Source organism: Etheostoma spectabile, chromosome 1 (genome assembly GCF_008692095.1).
Source record: "Etheostoma spectabile isolate EspeVRDwgs_2016 chromosome 1, UIUC_Espe_1.0, whole genome shotgun sequence".
NCBI classification, from domain to species: Eukaryota; Metazoa; Chordata; class Actinopteri; order Perciformes; family Percidae; genus Etheostoma; species Etheostoma spectabile.
In genome coordinates this window covers 9,735,453-9,754,921 of record NC_045733.1, presented here as the reverse complement: position 1 = coordinate 9,754,921, position 19,469 = coordinate 9,735,453, and the positions used below count along the sequence as shown (strand labels likewise).

The 19,469-nt window shown below is 38.8% G+C and overlaps 1 protein-coding gene across 2 annotated transcripts in view; it reads right to left on the bottom strand.

Annotated features, from left to right (window-relative positions):
* Positions 1-9,908: 9,908 nt before the first annotated feature.
* The window catches only part of kif18a (kinesin family member 18A), a 32,878-nt gene continuing 23,317 nt past the window's right edge, over positions 9,909-19,469 (bottom strand). The window contains exons 15-18 of one of the 2 annotated variants that reach the window (XM_032508494.1): positions 14,830-15,205; positions 10,788-10,880; positions 10,594-10,694; positions 9,909-10,251 (exon numbers count right to left, since the gene is read on the bottom strand). In XM_032508494.1, coding sequence (XP_032364385.1) covers positions 10,124-10,251; positions 10,594-10,694; positions 10,788-10,880; positions 14,830-15,205 — 698 coding nt within the window. In that variant the 3' untranslated portion in view covers positions 9,909-10,123. The remainder of the gene's footprint in view (positions 10,252-10,593; positions 10,695-10,787; positions 10,881-14,829; positions 15,206-19,469) is intronic. The other variant, XM_032508540.1, reaches the window with a different exon arrangement.

The following is a 19,469-nucleotide window of genomic DNA, read 5'->3' as shown; positions in this document are numbered from 1 at the left end:
ATTTCAGTTGACAGACAGTAGGCACAAAGTTTAAAATAAAGATCTTAAAGGGAATAAAAGCTTTGCAGTGAATGGTGAGGGAATTGTTAAGGATAATACAAAGGAGTGGGATTTCTCGTGCATTTGTCTGCGAGGGATATCCCAGCCAAAGTTTTTCTATACATCAAAGGGCCACCGCAAATAAAAGCACACTTGTCAGGGGCGAACAAACTGCCTCCTTTGTGCCTTCTACCAGCCAAATTCGGGCACACAAAGCCTTTGGATGTACAACACTGCAAAGAAGACATACTATTCAGATGACATGCTTTGCTCTCTCTCTGGTGGTTTGCTGTGTGCTTTTGTCTGCCCTGACCAGGACAGATATATAATATCACTGGATCAAAATCCTTTCAGTCCCTTTTACTCCCTGTTAAAGACTCCCGTTACACTCCCTCCCCCCTACACTCCACTATTCTTTCTTTTCTTAAACAAAGTAAACTTGATGCAGCCAGATAACACTTGCAGCCCTCAGGCCTAATGCCCAAAAATGAGTCTCAGGTTCATTCAGGTTTTTTAAGCAAAGAGTCTTGGACAGACGGGACACGTTTCACTGTCGCCTCAACACATCTTTGTCCGTTTTGGTTTAAACAATCTGTTGCCTCCATCTTTTAAATTCCTGTGAAATTGATTACTGTGAAAGTTTTTTCCATGCCAAGAAAAAGAAAAAAGTAATCTCACCGCCCGCACGCACTCTGACACGACTTACAATTACGCACACACCTGAATCACATATAACTCCATAAGTCCACCCAAGTACAAACTAAAACACTGATACATCACAATGAGTGGGTGTTTTGTGGGAAATCTTATAACTATTTAAAGAAATTACTTTATCTACTTTAATCAGGGCTGCAACTAACAGTTATTTCATTATCAATTAATTTGCTGACTTATTAATAGCTCGTGAAATATATATTAAATATGAAACCAATTTAACAAAAATATTTTTCTGTCAATCAATTAATCAAGAGACTAATTGTTTCAGCTCTATTTACAATATTTTGACATACTATGCATTATTGCAGTTGCACAAATGTCTTGATGTTTATTTCAGTGTATTTGTCCAAATTGTGAACGGTAGTCTCTATTAAATGACGGGTGACAATCAAGTCTTCATTGAGAAAATGAGTTTCATAAATCTGGCTCATACATTTGCTGTAGTTACTGGGGATTCCTGGTTGAGGAACAGAAGAAATGCAGCACTGCGTTCAAAATTTTACTTTTACTGTGCATGAAATCCTTTATGAATAAAATACAGCTGCTGTAGCCACCATTATTATCGCAGCAGGTTTTAGCTGTGTGAGAGAGCAAATTTATTATTCCTGCCAGTCTTGATTCTTTTCATTATAATGACACATTTACCCAAGAAACTAATTTCTGAGTAACATATAATTATTGATTGGCTGGAAATGTTATATAAAGCCCAGTATTATCACAAAAGAAAGGAGCCCTTCTTAATTGCAACGTTAGTGTGTGGGGCTGTGAAAACATAGTTTGATTTCACAGGATTTCCATGATATGAGCTACTTTAGCTTGACTATATATATATATATATTGTGTGTGTGTATATATATCTTTACATTTAAAAAACCCCATCAAGGCACACCTAAGCTTACTCAAAGGCACAATGGCCAGAACCACTGTTTCCCTCTGCCTTAAGAGATTTCAGCGTGTTGAATAAAGCAAGTCTCTGAGTGAATGCAATGACTCATCACCAGGGTCATTTGCCTTTCACTGCAAATGAGTGTGGGTGTCTGACTAACTTGCAGTTATAAGCTGGATATTGTTTTTTAATCATGAGAGCGAGGGAGAAAGAGAGGAGAGACCTAGTTTTTGTGTTTGTGTGTATAGTACATATGAAAGAGAGCGAGTGCGGCTGTGTACAGTATGTATGTCAGAGAGACAAAGACGGAGGGCCACATTTTGAGTCTTTGAGACGTGATGTGCGCCCGGAGCCACACGTGTTATTTATCAGCCAGCTGCTTCGGCCGGGAAGTGCAGCTTCCTGTCATCTGATGGAGAAGCCCTCTCTGTGTCAGCCTCCCTCCCTCCCACGCTCATTTGAGGGAGGAATGCACAGAAGGTGGGAGGAGATATGAAAAGTGTGGTTGGTTGCGCCTCATTTCCTAAAGTTCACACACTCTGCAAAGGCTGGTTTTAAGTGGAACTTTTTTCGTCTCTACAAAGCAGGTGCAAGTTTTTTTTTTTTTTTTTTTTTTTTTGCAGGTATTTAAAATTAAAGGCTATGGTGGGCAGGAAAAAATTTAATTAAGTTTGAACTGCAGAAATCCAGCCCACATTTAGCTACTAGAATATCCATGACATGATCATAAAATCATAAATTTAAATTCATGATTGTTGTCATTAAGTGTCATTTAATCAATAGTAATGCCAAAGGTCAATTTCAGCAATGTACTATCACTATTATTACATTTTTATTCTATCATTAAAGGACTTACAAAACTGTCATAAGGGCATTCAAAAATGTAATAATATCTTTACTGTATTGGTTTTCATATTTTTCCACGGTATAAATGATACAAGACAATATGTATAAACATATATAAATAAACCCACACAGTGAACACAATGTATTGAAATAATAACAATAAAATAAGATTTAATATACCTTTTTAAGCCAAGTTGTCATGAGAGATATCTCAATTTTATTTGCATAGAAAGTGACATTATTATGCAAAAAACGTAAATGCCTTCAATAAAGTTACATGCAAGTACTTTGCACATCTGCAGTGTTTGCAATAAAAATATTCCTTGTTAACACTAGAAACTGACAATTTGGTTGGTTTGCGATTATTGGCGGTTCCAGAAGCAGCAAGCACCACAAAGTACTCTTAGCATTCCAGTGGATTGAATCACCGTTAATGTAGCATTTTAAAATATTTATGAACAACAAAACCCTCTTCAACAAAAACATGTAACGCATTTAAAAAATATATCTTATATAGGTTTGTACTTTTTTATGTCAATTACATGAACAAAGAACTATCAGAGCTAACGGAACATTTCCATTGTCAAAGTTATCAATACCACAACGGAGTCATTCAGATGAATTTAGTGATTGTAAAATGCTATAGACACAGTGTCTGGTGTGTGCATGCCAGCTGTCTCTTTTGCACAGATGTTGATTTGGCTCTGTGACTACCTCCGCTGCCGGCTTACAGAAACAGCTCCGTCCTACTATTCCGTGTTTTACCATTTATGAAGAACGGCGAGGCGGAATAACTATGCAACGTTCTCGCCTTGAACAGGCTGTGTGAAAGGGACTATATTGAACTGAGAGAAAAATAAAATAGGAATTTTCAGAAATGCAATATAAAAAATCAAAAAAGCTTTACAGTGGGGGAAAATGATAATTTTACTACTTCTCATTACCTGAGGAGACCAAACTATTTAGACATACAGTAGTAATAAAAATGATAATGGTGTTTAAAAGCACCTGTTTTGCTTTTTTGGATGTGTCCCGTCTTTAAGGGTGTTATATTGTTGTTTGTGTATGTAATAGATGTATAGTAAAAGTACAAAGAAAAACACATTTTACTCCAAATGGCGCTTTCTCTCCCACAGACAGCACTTTTTCTCAAATGCCTAAAAACACCTCACGTACATTCATGTTTGAAATTCCTCAGTTAGTGATGTCACTGACTTAGAAAGCCAGCCCAGTTTTTCATATTTGCGGCCCATAGGAGCTGCCAAGGCAAGCACAGCCCGCCCAGTGGCTTGTTTGAATTTTGTCAATCAATCACAACAGAGTTGGCCAGCTGACCAATCAGGCTTTTCGGGAAGGCGGGTCAAGAACTAAGAGAGAGTGTTTCAGGCAGGAGGAGCTGCAGCAATAGGCAGGATGAGAAACATAATGTGTTTTTTGAACATCAAGACATGTAAACCTGTTCTAGTAGACCCCAAGAGTACAAATATGACACTAAAGAAGGAGTATAACAGGGGCTCTTTAAGTTGATGTACCCTTACAGGTGCAACACAACTAACAGGAAAGTGACACAAATGTGAATCAAGCGCAGCATGTTAACACCCTCACAGTCCTGAGATGAGGTCTAATCAGGCAAAACAAGTGAAAACACCTGTGTGGTAGTAACATGGATTTGTAGTGGCTCTAACTTTATTTGAAACAGACCGACAAGGCCTGAATACATAATTGTTCAATTGGAAAATAAAAAGGATGTCAGGATGGATAAGGGGCCTGAGGTGCTGTGTTGTGGTTACACTTTCCCCTGCAGGTGGATTGCTCGCTACTGACACATAACATTTGCCACACCCCAGAGCACAAACAGGCAGTCGCCTACACCGCACTGTGTGCGAGCTTTACATGTTTAATAAGTGGACAGCCTGGTTGCTTGGTGTTTAGCACAGTTGCCCCAAAGAGAGTAGGTACTCAGTCAAAACAGCCTGCGGGTCGAAAAACCTTCAAAGGGGGCGCAGGATAAAGCTGAGGGTCAGGAGATGGCCAGTACCATAGGAAGGCAGAGAAAATACTTTTGCTACAACACACATTTTTTCTTCTTCTCATATTTTCTTTTATTGTGCATTACTGGATGCCATCTATCTCTAAAAGTAACTAAATCCTTTTAGATGTTTAAAGGTAGCAACCACCCTTCCATGGTCATAACCTGCAGACATATGCCATCCGTGACAGAAAACTGCTCGTGTTACTTGTCTCCGAAGATGTGTATGCTGGGTATAGGAGTAATATTCCTACCATTTACATCCCTGGGCTCAAAAATAGTTTGTCCCCAGGCCAACTGCCACAGGGATTAAAAAAAAGTCTAATTTAAGACATAGCTCTCAAACACACAAGCACCACTTCAGCTACATTGTCACAGGGTGGATAAATTCCCCCATTAGACAAACTTTAGGATATAAACAGCACAAGCAAAGCCGAAAGAACTACTGGATGCTGCAAACTGAATGAAGAACAAGGGAGGATTTAAAGGGGAAGAGGTGTGAAAGGCTGCCGGGAAACAAATATCATTTGAATGTCTGCATATTCCCAAACCATCCTCAAGAGGTGGAGTCACCCGTACACTCAGTGTGCAGTGTTTCCTGGAAGTTGCGGTAAAGGGTAATGAGCATACACTCATGCACTGTTTAATACCAGTAGGTTTGGGACTCAACCTTGTCTCCATGGCAATTGCTGCAATGATGACAAATTTGCTGTTTCAATAAACAAAATGACTAAAGCATTAAGTGATGTCTCATTGCTGTGTGTTTAAGCAGTTACATTACATTACACAGAAGGGACACATTAACACAGGAGGATGTTTTACACCCTGTTTCTTTACATACAGAATAAAAAAAGAATTGGTTTAACGGGGTCGGTGGGTTTAGAGTGTAAGTCAGCAAAGTCATTCAGTAGCCTTGCAAATAAACATTTCACCACAAACGGTGAAATGTTTATTTGCAAGGCTACCTGCACCACACAGCTCATTCTCCTGAGTATGAGTCATCCACAGGCTACATACAGTACGTTTGAGGTGGGCATCGGATAAGCTCCTGGAGAATAAAGAGGGGCAAAGAACACTGCTGAGCCATCACAGCTGTACTGATTTTCTGTCACATTGTTTCACAACAGGAGACATTACCTAGTAAAGGAAACTGTAAATCCCATCCCCCCCCCCCCCCCCCCCCCCCCCCCCCATAACCACGGCACAAGGTCCTGTCAACAGTCCACTGTGTATTGATAAAGGGAACCAGGTATTTGCTGCCACAATGTTTCCGCACAAAATTGAAATAAAGAGGGATATTAAAAAAAATTATTCCTGAAAACAAACTGCGGGTTTAATCGTATTTTTTTGCAAAATAATCTGTTTGGAAAACTTTTGGGACAGAGAATAAAAAAAATGTGCATTATTTTTTCTCTGAGCCCCTCCCTTTTGCATTGAGACGTTACAATTTAATGCATTTGAGGATGTTTGTTTGTTTCCACTCAGATTAACAGGGTCTCATTTTTTTTCAAAGTCAACCGACTAAAAACAAACTTCTTTGTAATCTTTATTTACACAGACACAGCAGGCACTCATTTTAAAAATGGATAAATCATCTGAGGCTGCCGGCACTTAGTCAAAACCTGCTCCTGGACTAGCGATTACTTCCATTGTCGAGTAATCTGTAAATCTGTTCGATTTAATGGTGAAATAATGCCCATCACAATCATCTTGGGCTCTCACAAAAAGCCCAAGATGACCTCTTCAAATGTCCTGTCCAAAACCCCAGATAATATACCATCTAACTATTGACTGATTAACAGATAATCACAATTGTTGCAGATTTATTTTCTCATCGACCTTGGTTCAGCACTAGTTGATAGCTCTGTAAAAGTGTAACTTATCAAGGCTTACCTTATCCAGAATTACTATATCTGACTGTCTTTTGAATTGAAGTATCTCCCAAAAATGTGCTCCAATTTTATGGACCATAAAGCTAATTTTATTTTACACTTATATGTCTAATCATTTGCTTCCCACTGTCAGATGCACTGGACACAAAACGTGCATGGTGCACTGCTTTACATGCCAAATCCAGGGTGCATCCCAGGAATTTCCATAACCCCCATTTAAATATTTGCATCAAGCATCACGGGACGGGGCGTTGAGCAAAAACAACTCTTGAGTGCCTTGTTGATGATGCTGAATTTTTCGACTGTAAATTAAAAAAAATCTTTTTAATCTTTTTTTATTCACTTGAACGATCCACAAATGCATCAGTGTTTCCCCAAAAAGAAGAGCAGAGGAGCATAAACATTGTTTTATATTTAAAGAGTGTTCACATCAACATGAGACACAGTAAGCTGACGACGTAGGTGACATTTACACATACTTTTAGGCTTACAGGTAAAAAGCAAAGACAACAAGCAGCATTGTTAGTGGTTAGAGGACAGACAGTACTGGTGGTCAGCTCTCCACAAGTTGTTCCACTGCGACTGCTTTAAAGTATCAGGTCATCTACAAATGTAAAAAAGGTCCCAGCTGCAATGTGCTCCCTTGTGGGAGTCAGGAACATTGTAACATTGTTAAATTGAATCATATGCTTATATTTGTTTGTGGTAGTCTCTATCTATGACCACTCACAAATGTAAAAGCTCTTTTTAAAGACTGTCACTACCAAAACATGCTCCCAATTATATTTAGGTCGACACTCAATGTTTCTTGAATCAGAATTATAATAAAGGATCATAACTATTTGCATCAGTGCTTTGTGTGTTAGCGTGATGGTATCTGGGGGTGTGGCAGGTTAAATGTTGCTTCAAAAGCAAATTCTGATGTTTCATCTACATGTAAAATCGTTTTTTTTAACGAATTTATAACAGCTCATCTCCGAGTATGCATGAGGTTCAATAAAGGTTATTATCTCTGCAATCAAGAGCAAATAATAAAACAATAACATCAAAATCCACTTGTATGTGTTCTAGTGACTTGGTGATGAAAATAAGATGGCTACATGTTGTAACATAATAATCAATTAAAAATGCTCTGACTTAAGGGCAAAATGCTATTAAAGTCACTGCAATCTTTGTTTAACGATACAAAAATAGAGTTAACGACTTAGTGACGCATTTGCACAGAGGTGGCTTTTTTTTTTTTTTTTACTAACAAATCACAACACATGGCATGTAATGTCTCTCAGGGAGGCAAGATAAAACAATGGGTCCGACATGATCTGAGATTCTACCTGCAGTTGCTAAGCAACACCCACCTCCAACCTCTCAATGTGTCCCATTGGTCAGCAGGAAAAACGCACAAGGAGCCCCATTGGCTAAGAGAAAGTTAATAAACTTTAGCCTAAACCTGCCTCCTTGTGTGCGCACACACACTCTCTCCCTCTCTCTCTCTCTCTCACACACAATGAAGATTCTTGTGAATGAGAGCATGAGAGTGTCAGTGCTTGCGCAGTACAGTGCTGATATGTGCATTGAGCTCCTGAGCTAAAAATAAAGATCACACTGAAAGCTGTGCCACTGAAAGTTGCAAGACTGAATTCAAAGTGACAAGTCTCTCCAGACAGAGCAATGAGGTACCACCCTCATCATAGATCCACGAGGTAATTTTGGGGTATTTAGTATAAAATTCTAATGAAAGCTTGTTCCTGGCGATACTTCACATGAGATCAAGCTAAAAATGCAATATAGGAAAGCCTAAAATATCTTCAAAATACAATTCAAAAGTAGTATTTAGCAGTGGTTCCCAACCTTTTTTCCCCCGCAGCCCTACCATCACAATAAAAGTACTTTGGCATGGATGTTATTTAACCTAAAAGTGGATATAGTTACACTTTTCTTAAAATTGAATTATCAGTTCTTAGGTTGGTTTTGTTGAGTTTGCATTCATTCTACTATAACTTGAATTGGCAGAAGCTGAAAATTTCAATGATTTCCTTTATCTTTACTGTTACTTTTGGCTAACTAATTCCACCGTTTATCTTTTTTTGTTGGGAGCATCTGTTTCTAACTATTTCAACCATCAATCCATAACTTCTTTAAGCCAACTTTATCACACTCTTAGCTAATTATTGATTAATTACTTTTAACTAGTTCAACAATTTATAAATTTCTTGTCTATTGCAACCAGTCTCCTTTACTTTTTTGCTAACAAAGGGTTTTGCCATTAGTCTACTTCTAGCGCTTTTATTCCATTATTTCTAGTTAAATGTATGTTACTCTCAGGGCCTGTGTCCAAACTGTTATTCTCTGGCAGAAAAGCGATGGGGATGTTGTTAGTCTGACTCACTGGTTGAGATAAAGATTTCCATTGGTTGCCTATTTTAGCCTCTCAAAATCTGACCTTTGTCAATGAAAAAAACAGACGGACTCAGCAACTGTGTGGCCTATTTCTCTCGTTTCGGTGAACTGTTTTTGTAAATTACGAGATTGCGTTTTCTTAATTTTTTATACTATCTCAAGTTTTTTGTATATACAAGTTTTACTAGACACGCTTTATAATCATAAGACATGGAAATCTCACCTTTTACAATATGGCACCTTTAAAAGAAAATGCACTTATCGGAATAAATAAATAAATAAACAGCAGCCTCTTAAGAGTGGAGTACAACCGAACGCTGAACAAGACATTTTTAGGCATCCAAATTGTTACAATCTACTTTCGTGAAAATTCCAAAATTAAAAAAAACAGACAACACCCAAAAACAAAGTTCACAGGTATTTTTTTTCTTTCTTCAAATTAAATGAACTACTCCACCATCTTTTCAAGAATGCCTTGGCGATTGCAGCCACTTATTTTAATGTGAATCTGAACTTAAGTTTTGGATCAGTGTTTGACTTAGTGTTAACACCTTTCCTAAGACTGAATGTGGAGTCTGAAATACACTCATCACCCTGAAGCCCTTTGAGCCATTGGTAGAGAAAAATAGAATCCCATCAATCACTGCACTGGGTTTTTTTTCTCTAAGAAAATGGGAAACGGTTCAACACTTTTTAACAGGAAGACAATGAGAAAGTTATCTTTTTGAGTTATGCTGTGAGTCATTCCTAGGTCAGTTCAATTTTCCTTTTCCCCTTTCCTGAGCCTGGTCGTCACTTATATATCGCTAGAACATCTTGTGATCCAAACTTTAATTGAAAAACAAATTCAGCACAGAAAAGCAGATATTATATCTTAAAAAAGGGATTTAATTATTCAAAAACAGACAGATTCTGTTACAAGCACTTTTATTATAAAATATCTACAACCCCACGTTATGAACTGTACAAGAGGGGGAAAAAAAGGATAAAAACAGCAGTGGCAGTTTTTGTGTGCAGCTGTACCTCCGTTTTGAGGTCCTATGTATAATCTTCCTCAGATATTAGCTGCCAGGGAAAATATGCTCACCAACAAGACCGATCGTTTTTTTTTTTAGAGAATCGTTCAAAACAATGTACACGCATTCGTCAAATCAACATCCACAGGACATGTTTTTTTTTTTTTTGCTGTTAGTATGAGTGTTTTAATGTTTGTGTTAATATTCTATATTTTGAAAAGATGAATTTAGTTGGAAAAGGATGGAGTGAAAATGTCCATAAAGGACACATGGCATGATCTAAACACCATGTTGCACGATGTTACATCCGTTTGGTCACTCGTTTAAACTGTTGGGACGTTTTATAGAAAATGGACTTGGATTTCTGAGGTTCAAGCAGATTTCCTTCAGAAACGCTCCTCACAACTCTTCGAGGCTTGTTCTCTGAAACTGGGGACAGACAACAAACAAGGATTAGAATCAAGAATTAACACGACTAGGTAATGTGCAGAAATAAGAATCATGACTGCAGGTACAGATGGAGCTATGAAAAGACAAAATAAGTCTGATTGCTTCCAGCAACTCATTACTGAAAAAAACAAAAAACATATTAGTGTGGTAAAATAGAAATTTCATTGAAAAAATATCTCACATTTCAAAGCATGCGGAGTATGTTTGCACTTTTGTTCATGACATTCTGTAGTGTGAATAATTATGACTGTACAGGTGTCTATGTAGTTTGTGTCTGGATTTCTTCTTCAACTGTGTTTTTCTGGATTTCTGGACACTTACCTGCAAAACGATGCACTCGGAGTGGTGCGCGGACCACGGAGACATCTTTCTTAATGCGCTTCGGTGCAGAGAAACCCTCTTTTACCTCTTCTTGGATGCTGTGAAGAAAACGGACAGAGAGGGTTTTATCCACCGGTGGTATAGAATAAGATGGTTTACATGAATGTAAGATGAAAAAGTCAGAGGCATATTACCAGTTAACTTTACGCTTCCCTTGTGCAGCAGACGTCATGTGCATGTAAGTCGGGTTGGCTCGCCGTAAGCCGAGTAAAGACGGGATCTGTTGTCTACAGAGCAGAGGTTCACGTTACCATGACATCTTTACTGTTTGGACTTCACATAAGAAACATTTGCATTCAAAACCATAATGCTTCTAACTAATAATTATGTTTTTGTTTTATTGCAAAGGCTAAGTGTACATACAAATCTGAAGTTTTGACATATGATCCTTCATTTTGATGCACCTGCATTCAGAAATTTGGATATGAAAAATATGTGGGCTCTGAGATAAATTTAAAGCAGCATTTTTTTCCCTCATGGCATCTCCAGGTACAAAATGAGTAGATCAATTTTTAAGGGTTGGCTGTTTAGTTTACAAGATCACATCACCCTGATTTCAATGCCTTTACATCAACTATCCATAAGTTATATCTTTTAACCCCATAGCATCAGTTTGGTGCACAAAATCCTCTAGCAACTCCATACTTCCTGATGTGATGTTTAAATCAAAATGCACAATATTGATTATAAGCTGCAAGCTGCTCTAAAGTGAATCTCGGCATTGCTTTAGGGACAAAGCTAAATCCAAAGTGAGCAAATATTACATTGCCGGACACAACCACACCAAAGAAATGGTTTGTAGACTGAGTGAATCCTAGGAGCAGCTGGTGACATCTCACAACCAGAAGTAACCTGGTGTTAATCCGCATCAATACGTAATTAATGGGGCTGTCAAAATGAACGCCATTCAAGATTCAATACTTTGTTGCCATACAACTCGGTGCAAATTGACAAGGATTTGCTTCAGTGTGCACATTACATACACAGAGACACAAAAAAACAGAGAACACACACTTATTGAAACAGCAAGTCCACAACAGTCACCAATAAAAACAGTATAGACAATAAGAATATTATGCAATCAATTAAAGCATGTTGGAACAAAAATATGGAGGGCACACCGCTCACCACATACCAGGATGACAGTCCAGGAGGCCAGAGTGAGATGTCAGGTTAAAGTGACATGGAGCATAGGGATGCAGAGTGCAAATCCACAAACTTTAAATTAAATAGATAAAATAAAGATAGTATGGGTGGCATTAAAAACTTAGAGTATTGTAAAAACATTGTAATGAGATGTGCAAATTATACAGGGTCATTAGGAGAACCTTTTTTCATGAGGTACTGTTTTAGAAATGGAGAGCTATTTAGAGATTTACTGGCTCTAACAAGTTAAAGCAAATTCCTTTTAATGCCACTAATTTCGATGGGGGCATCTACCACACGTGCGTTCTGTGATTTGGGCCTTGCGCAAAATTGTAGTTTGGGAAATTACGAAGCACTGCAGCACCAGCACTGCACTCACTGGAGACTAGGGTGCGGTACTGAAATCTGATGCTAATATGGCACTGGCCCTTAAACAACCGGCATGTAGCGGATCAAATAGCAATGTGGATTTCAGTGCCTCATTAAAGCCTGCTCTGCTCTCTGGGAACAGAAGCATCACTGCATGCTAGTTAACATTACAGCAGACAATGTTAGCCTACCGTTAGCTAGTAGCTGGCTTAAAGACCGTTACAATGCTGACAGGTAAACGTAAGAATTCCAACAATGGGACATTAAAGGTTAGATAGACTCCAAAAAGATGAAGTCTGACCCTACCCAAGCACATTGTGTACAAGCCCGATTTAAACTAGACAATTTTTTAATATGTGGGCCGTTATAACTGACGTTCTCAACTACAATTATGAGTTGTTTGAACTACAGAAATCTGTTTAGAATTATCTTAATTAATAATGCAACAAGGACGAAGCATGTAAACTGTGTCATTTGGATGGCAAATGGATCCGAAGGAAGAAACAAACCTCGACCCATAGCTCCCTCAGCCGAATAGTGTTGGTAACAGATTAAGGCAGCAACATAATCAAAGCCCTAGAACCATATAGGAGGCTTTCTTGTCTCAATCACCTATTAATACTGTCCTTCGCCATGGTCTGAAACAATCTGGCCTAGTTGCGCAATTATCGAAGAGTGCTACAGATGGGGGAGACGTGATTTCTCCCCACACAATGAGGCCAATAAAGTAATGATTAAAAAAAACCATAAATGCTTGATCAAGGGCCCGCCTAGAGGATACGTAGTGACGTGAAACATCGGCCAGACCTGGCCCGCGGGTTGGGTCAAGTTTATAGGACCAGTTGGGATCACTTTACTGGCAGCATCTCAATTGTTTTTGTGAGTAACCAACTCAGGAACTCTAGCTATATAATTCAATGTGAAATAACATAAAATTCCCGTCCCTTGTAGCCATGATAAATTAGCCTAAAGCTAATGCTTAGTTATCTGTTCAGGAGGAAATTAACCAACCCTGCATCCTTTTGGGCTCTTAGCTCTCTCCATCTTTCAAATACGTCTCCTATATTTACCCGAGATTTGTATTGTCTCTGGTCACACAACTGTTAAATAAATACTAAATACTGTTGTTGTTTTTGCACAGTACCTTTTGAAAAGATGCCTGGAAGTCTGGATTGTGGCTGGGGACTCCAGATGTTGCACTATGACCATTACCACTTTATTATGTTGTTCTATTGCACATGTTTTTTGGTGTGTAATGACATTTCGATTTTTTTCAAATCTTTTTTTTTTTCAGTTAAAGTACATGGATTTTTTTTTTTCAAACTGTGGTATCAAAATGGTGTTATTTTACTGGTATTGGCACAGACTACTGAATTTTTGGTATTGTGACACCCCTATTTTGTTTGCCACTTTTCAGCTATCTTAAGCCTCATGGCCCAGTCTGGAAACATACTGCTGGTGAGAATACTAAGAAAATACTGTTTGCACTCTAGTCTCTGTCGGGTTTTGAATAAGGTTTAGGGGATTTACAACTTCTGAATGGTTTATTTGCTATCCAGATTGAGCATCTTCTACACAGAATCCTTCAATTGCTTTGAAACTTTCAGTGGGGAGCCAGAGGAATGTGTTTTTTTAAGCATTTTCTGGACTGATTTGAGAGATGCCTGTGTTCATTCCTTCTGAACCAATTTATTCTTTTAAATGCAACAGATTTTTGTTATTCTTTAGGTTAAAAATATAATTCTTCTTCACCAAGGCTTGCTTAAAATTTTTATTTTATGCTTTTGGGGAGTAATAATTAAATCAACATGTGTGGTACAAGAACTGTCCTGGGCTTACAAGGCATAAATAATGAACACACTTTGAATTATGTTTTTCTTTTTTAAGATTTATGTATTTCAGTGTTTCCTCTATGTTGATTTTAACGTGGCAGCCTGCCACGGTAAAATTTTTGCCGCCACAGTATCAGAAATAGGGCAGACGGACAACAGGGTTTCCGCTATGTACGCTGCGCACCTCCGCAACTTCATGCGGTTTAAGAAAAGTCATGAAGTCGTAATTACACAACTCTGCAGAGCTGTCTGCTCTACTGAACTCAAGGACCGTTAGTCATTCGTTCTCTCTCCCCTTGAGTTCCGCTCCTGGAACAGTGACAGGACGTTATAGCTCGTGAAATCATGGAAACCAAAAAAAACAACAGGGTGAGTACTACTTGTCACTCAATCTTAGACAAAGTGACAAACCGCGCCGAAAAACAACGGCATGAAATCCGGACTTACGCAGGTCGCGTGACAGTTTATTGAAAAAAAGCATTGTGGACACTGAATTTGATGAATTTACTGTTTATCAGACCGCAGATTAGACAAAAAACGTTAGCAAGCGCTGCAGTCCATCTGCTTGTGTCTCCCCGCTGTAGAGCTGTTACTCCTCTGACGTGTAACAGTTTTAAAACCACTTTCCAGGTTTGTGGGGTTGCATACCTCTCAAACCCAACATGAAAAACGTAGCTAGTATATATATATATATATATATATATATATATATATATATATATATATATATATATATATATATATAAAATATATATATATATATATATATATATATAATGTGAAACATCTTAAAGTAAAAAAAAAAGTTAAGACATGAATATTTTCTCACCTTTTAACCTTGTTCCCGTCATTGGCCTTGGGAGGATGGAGTAGTTGGGTGGGAACTGAGAAGTCTGTTGATGTCGATGATCGACAAGGACTACCACTACTTATTATGATGGTTGCATTGCTTGCAGTTTGATCTTCATTGTCCAGAACTTCAAACGTCACGTTGGGATCCATGGTGCTGGAGGAGCTTTGTGGCAGGGCATGAACAGTTTTTTGAGGAGATTCTGGTGTGCACTGGAGTGGGAACATTCCTTCCTCCAACACTTGGGCCTTGGCGGCTGCCTGGGGGCTTTGCGGTGGCAATGATGCAGATAGATTTCTCCTTATGGGCATTCTGCGCAGTGGTTCCGGTTTCATATCTGTCCGTTTACCTCCACCTAAAAACAAAACAATTAACCATCAACAGTTAACCTAAATTAAACAAATAATTAGATTCAGATTCACAAAGTTGATTTGACTATGAATGTCACATGCATGTCAAGTACTTCAGTGGTACTAACCCAAACAGCACTTTATGCCAACCCTCAACAGTTGGTCCTTTCTTACTGTTCCATTGCAGTACAATGTTCTTCCTTGCAGCATATGTGAGAATACAGTTCAATCTCTTATTTCCCAACAGTACATATCTGACTGGGAGGCCTAAAATGAGAGACATTGGGTCCATCCGCAGCTTCAAGCCCATTATCTTTTCCAATTCTGATCAAATATTAAGCAAGTACCTTTGTAGTTTGTGGCAAGACTAAACACAATGAGATACAGTACCAACCTCTGTTTTACATTTAAGGCACATGGGTGAAAGAGTAGGGTTGAAATAATGCAGTTTGGGGATATATACGTCCGGTGTATAATCTTAAATTGTATTGCTCTGGCACGATTACAAACTGAAATGGAGTTAGCATATCTCCATATGTGTATCTTCCCACTCATTATCACTGATAGTAACAGAAAGGTCTCTCTCCCATTCGTCTCAAAGCCCTTGCAAAACCAGTGGTAGCACAACACGCATAGCTAGATAGTATACAATGCCTAATCTGTAGATATCGGAAGAAATCTTGTCTGGGGATACCATATTTCTCAACCATTTGTTGAAATGACGGTAACGTATTATCAGTATATAAATCTTTCAATGGGTTTATGCCACTATATATGCCACTAATATCACTATTGTTAGGAATAGGAGTGAAAACAGATATTAATTTAGACATCCATTCAAGTTAACGCATTAACCACCATGACACCATAATTGTATTAAGTGTAACAGGGATGTCAAAGCTTAACCTGATACTTTTAAATTTCTTAATAAACAGCAGGTCCCTCAATGGATATCCTGAAAGTAAGGTTTCAATATCCAGCCAAACCGAAGCTGTCTTATGTGAGACCCATTCATAATTATATATGCCCACACAACTGACACTGTTTTAAGTTTGGTAAATCTTTAGCTTAATCTTAAGTTTGGGTTTAGGTTTACTCCATATAAAAGAGCTAAGCCAGCCCTGTAGTTTCTTTATGACCCCATTTGCAAACAGGACAGGAATCATTTGGATAGGGTAGAGTAATCTAGGAAGTGCATTCATCTTGATCAAGGCTATACGTCCCAGCCAGAAGACTGGTAAAAAACTCAATCGCTCCAGATCTTGCCTTACCCTCTCAAACCGGGGAACAAAATTAGCTTTATACATTTTCTTAAATGCAGGGGTTATTAATATACCTAAATAGACAAAGCCTGATGATGACCACTTAAAGGGGAAGGAAGGTAATGCTACTGGTATGGAATTTAGGCTCCCTGATGGCACTGCCTCTGATTTCGTCAGATTAATTTTATACCCTGAGAAGTGACTAAATAAATCAATAATACCAAGTAAAACAGGTATTGATGTCTCTGGACTGGAAATCAAAATCAAAACATCATCAGCATATAGGCTTATTCTATGAAAAGAACTTTCCACTTGTAAACCCTGTATGGAGAGTGTTGTCCTTATGGTCTCAGCCAAAAGTTCAACAACCATGGCATGGAGAAGAGGAGACAGGGGACATCCCTTTCTTGTTCCTCTATGTATAGGGAAGCTGTCTGATCTGAGCTCTTTTGCCAGAATGGACACCCGGGATCGCTATACAAGACCTTGACCCATCTGATAAAATTATCCCCTAAACCAAACTTATCCAAACAATAAAATAAATATGTCCATTCAACCCAATCAAAGGCTTTGCCCGCATCCAAAGAAAGTATTAAGCCATCAACCTGTCTTTGCTGGAAAGCATGAATAATATTGAGCATCGAGTATGACCTGACATTATTACAAAAATTCCATCCCTTTATGAAGCCTGGCCCTGAAAACAATGGCGCTGTATAAATTCAATTTATTATTATTATATGTTGCAGTGGTGTAGGTGAGTCACCAACTGTTGAGTCCAAGTCAAGTCACGAGTCCCCAGTGTTTGAGTTGGAGAGCTAGAGTCCAGTCCCCAGTTTTAGAATCCCACTTCGCATCCCTCTGTATCTTTCTAATATGAACATGTAGTAGGCGGCGCACATCATTCAGTCCAGGAATTTGCGATGTCATAATTGCAACAATTCAGATTAATTCAACCAATCACCATGAATTTAGTGCAATTTGCAATTTTGACCAATCACCTTGACTTTGACCAATAACTGGATTTTTCCAAAACTTCAACCAATCACAGCAGTCCCACGTGCCAGACTTTGCGTCAGTATGTAACACAGTATGTGACACACTCAGAGCCACTTACCAAGCGGGAGTGAGAACGGGTTTACGTAACACACATAGGTTGCCAAATTTATTCTGTTTCTGATATGAAGACGAGATGTATGACTTGAACATCCCACATTTATCAACAAATGTACAGTGTAAGACCGTGCGAAACATTTCAGACCGTCCTTCCAACCTGTGGACATTTTAACGTCACTGTACACTGTAAGAATTTTTCACTCTAAAGTCGTTGAAAGCAGGGTGCTGTTTTTATCCCGTCAGCTATCTGCAGCGGGCGGGGATGCTCCACGGTTTGCCCCACGACTGACATGCTCACCTGCTGCCAAGTGTTAGTTAGTGTAAATTAGTGTCACATGCAGCCATGCTTTTGTGTTCACGAACGTCTATTTTGGAGCACCAGAGAGCAGCGCGAGCATTTAAGGGACACCTTAATCGACATTGCAATTTGGTTTGGTAGATAGCGGTTGTTCAGGCAGTAGTCAGAAACTTCGTACAACTTCCGAGTCATCTCAGTCATGAATGCTCAAGTCCAAGTCATCAGTGCACGAGTCCAAGTTGAGTCATGAGTCCAGAGAATAGCGACTTGAGTACTCCATCACTGGAATGTTGTGACCACCATGGACGTGGTGTACACTCTGAAAAGGGATTGCCCCGTACGGCTTTGAAGGTTAAACCTTATACAATTAATCTTTTGCCACATTGTCTAGCTTTATTTAAAAATGATAGCAAACACAAACTTGTACAGGTTGCAGAGCAGAATAGGGTTCAATCATGCTGTCTGCATCACATTATAAATACCATTACATGCATGGCATTTCCTGCAGGAGTGTGGTGGGGTTAGGGACAGGCTTAAAGGAAAAATGCCAGCACATGAAGGAAGTCAATGCAAAGGTGAATGATTTAGACATTGCCTTAAATACCAAAATACAATATTTAGCAAATGTGAGTCAGACCTCAGACAGCACACAGAGTGAGGAGAAGATATTAAATAGCCCTTTTCTGTGGCAGAGGAGTTGTCCCTAGCAATAAATGGCAGCAGAGTTCCTTCAATCACATATTTTTGGCTTGTAGGGGATTAATACATGCATGAGTTGCTATTTCTGGCAGAAGCTGCACTGAATTAGGGTCGCCTGGTTGCTGCTTTCTGTTTTTTATAGTGCGCCTTTTCTGGTTGGTGGAGCAGGGGAGTTTACGTCTGTTGACGTTTTTTCCTGCCCTGCTGTGGATCTGCATTTTCATGAATGAAGCTCAAGAGGGATTGGGAGGGTTAGATGCTAGACAGACAGAGAAAACATTTGAGGGTAGGAAGGGAAGAGAGGTAGAATAGGAGGAAAAGCCAGACTAACAGACGTTTGAAGCAAAAGGGACAGCAAAAATCTAAGGAGGAAAAAATAGATGAGAGAAGTGAGAGGTAGAGTATCAACTGGGAATATAAAAAGAACAGTATAAAAGGGGTCAGTGGGAGGTAGCTGAATGAAAAATCCTGAAGCTATTAATAAATGCATGTCTGGACATGCTCTTAATCAACACTAAATTGTGTTCCTTCAAAGAGATCCCTTTTGTGTGTTTTTCTATTATTAAGCAGCCCACAAAGAGTTAACACTCTTTCAAAACCCCAACACTCTCTAAAACCGATTAAATTTGATTGGCTTTGCAAGCTGCAGGGTGGAGCTATTTCTCATAACATGCTGCAGTGACTACCATTAAGAGCTGAGGAAGCAGTAAGGGACTGCCGAATGGCATCAAGATAAGATGAGAGCAGTTTGAATGCTAAATAAACGCCTTTTTTCATTAAAACATCTGTGTTATGTCAACTGTCATTTAGAATTTGTCAGTAATCAAACGGTCATTTAACAAAGCTGATAATGCTGCACATGTATAAAGCTGAACTTATTGTGTATATGCATTTATG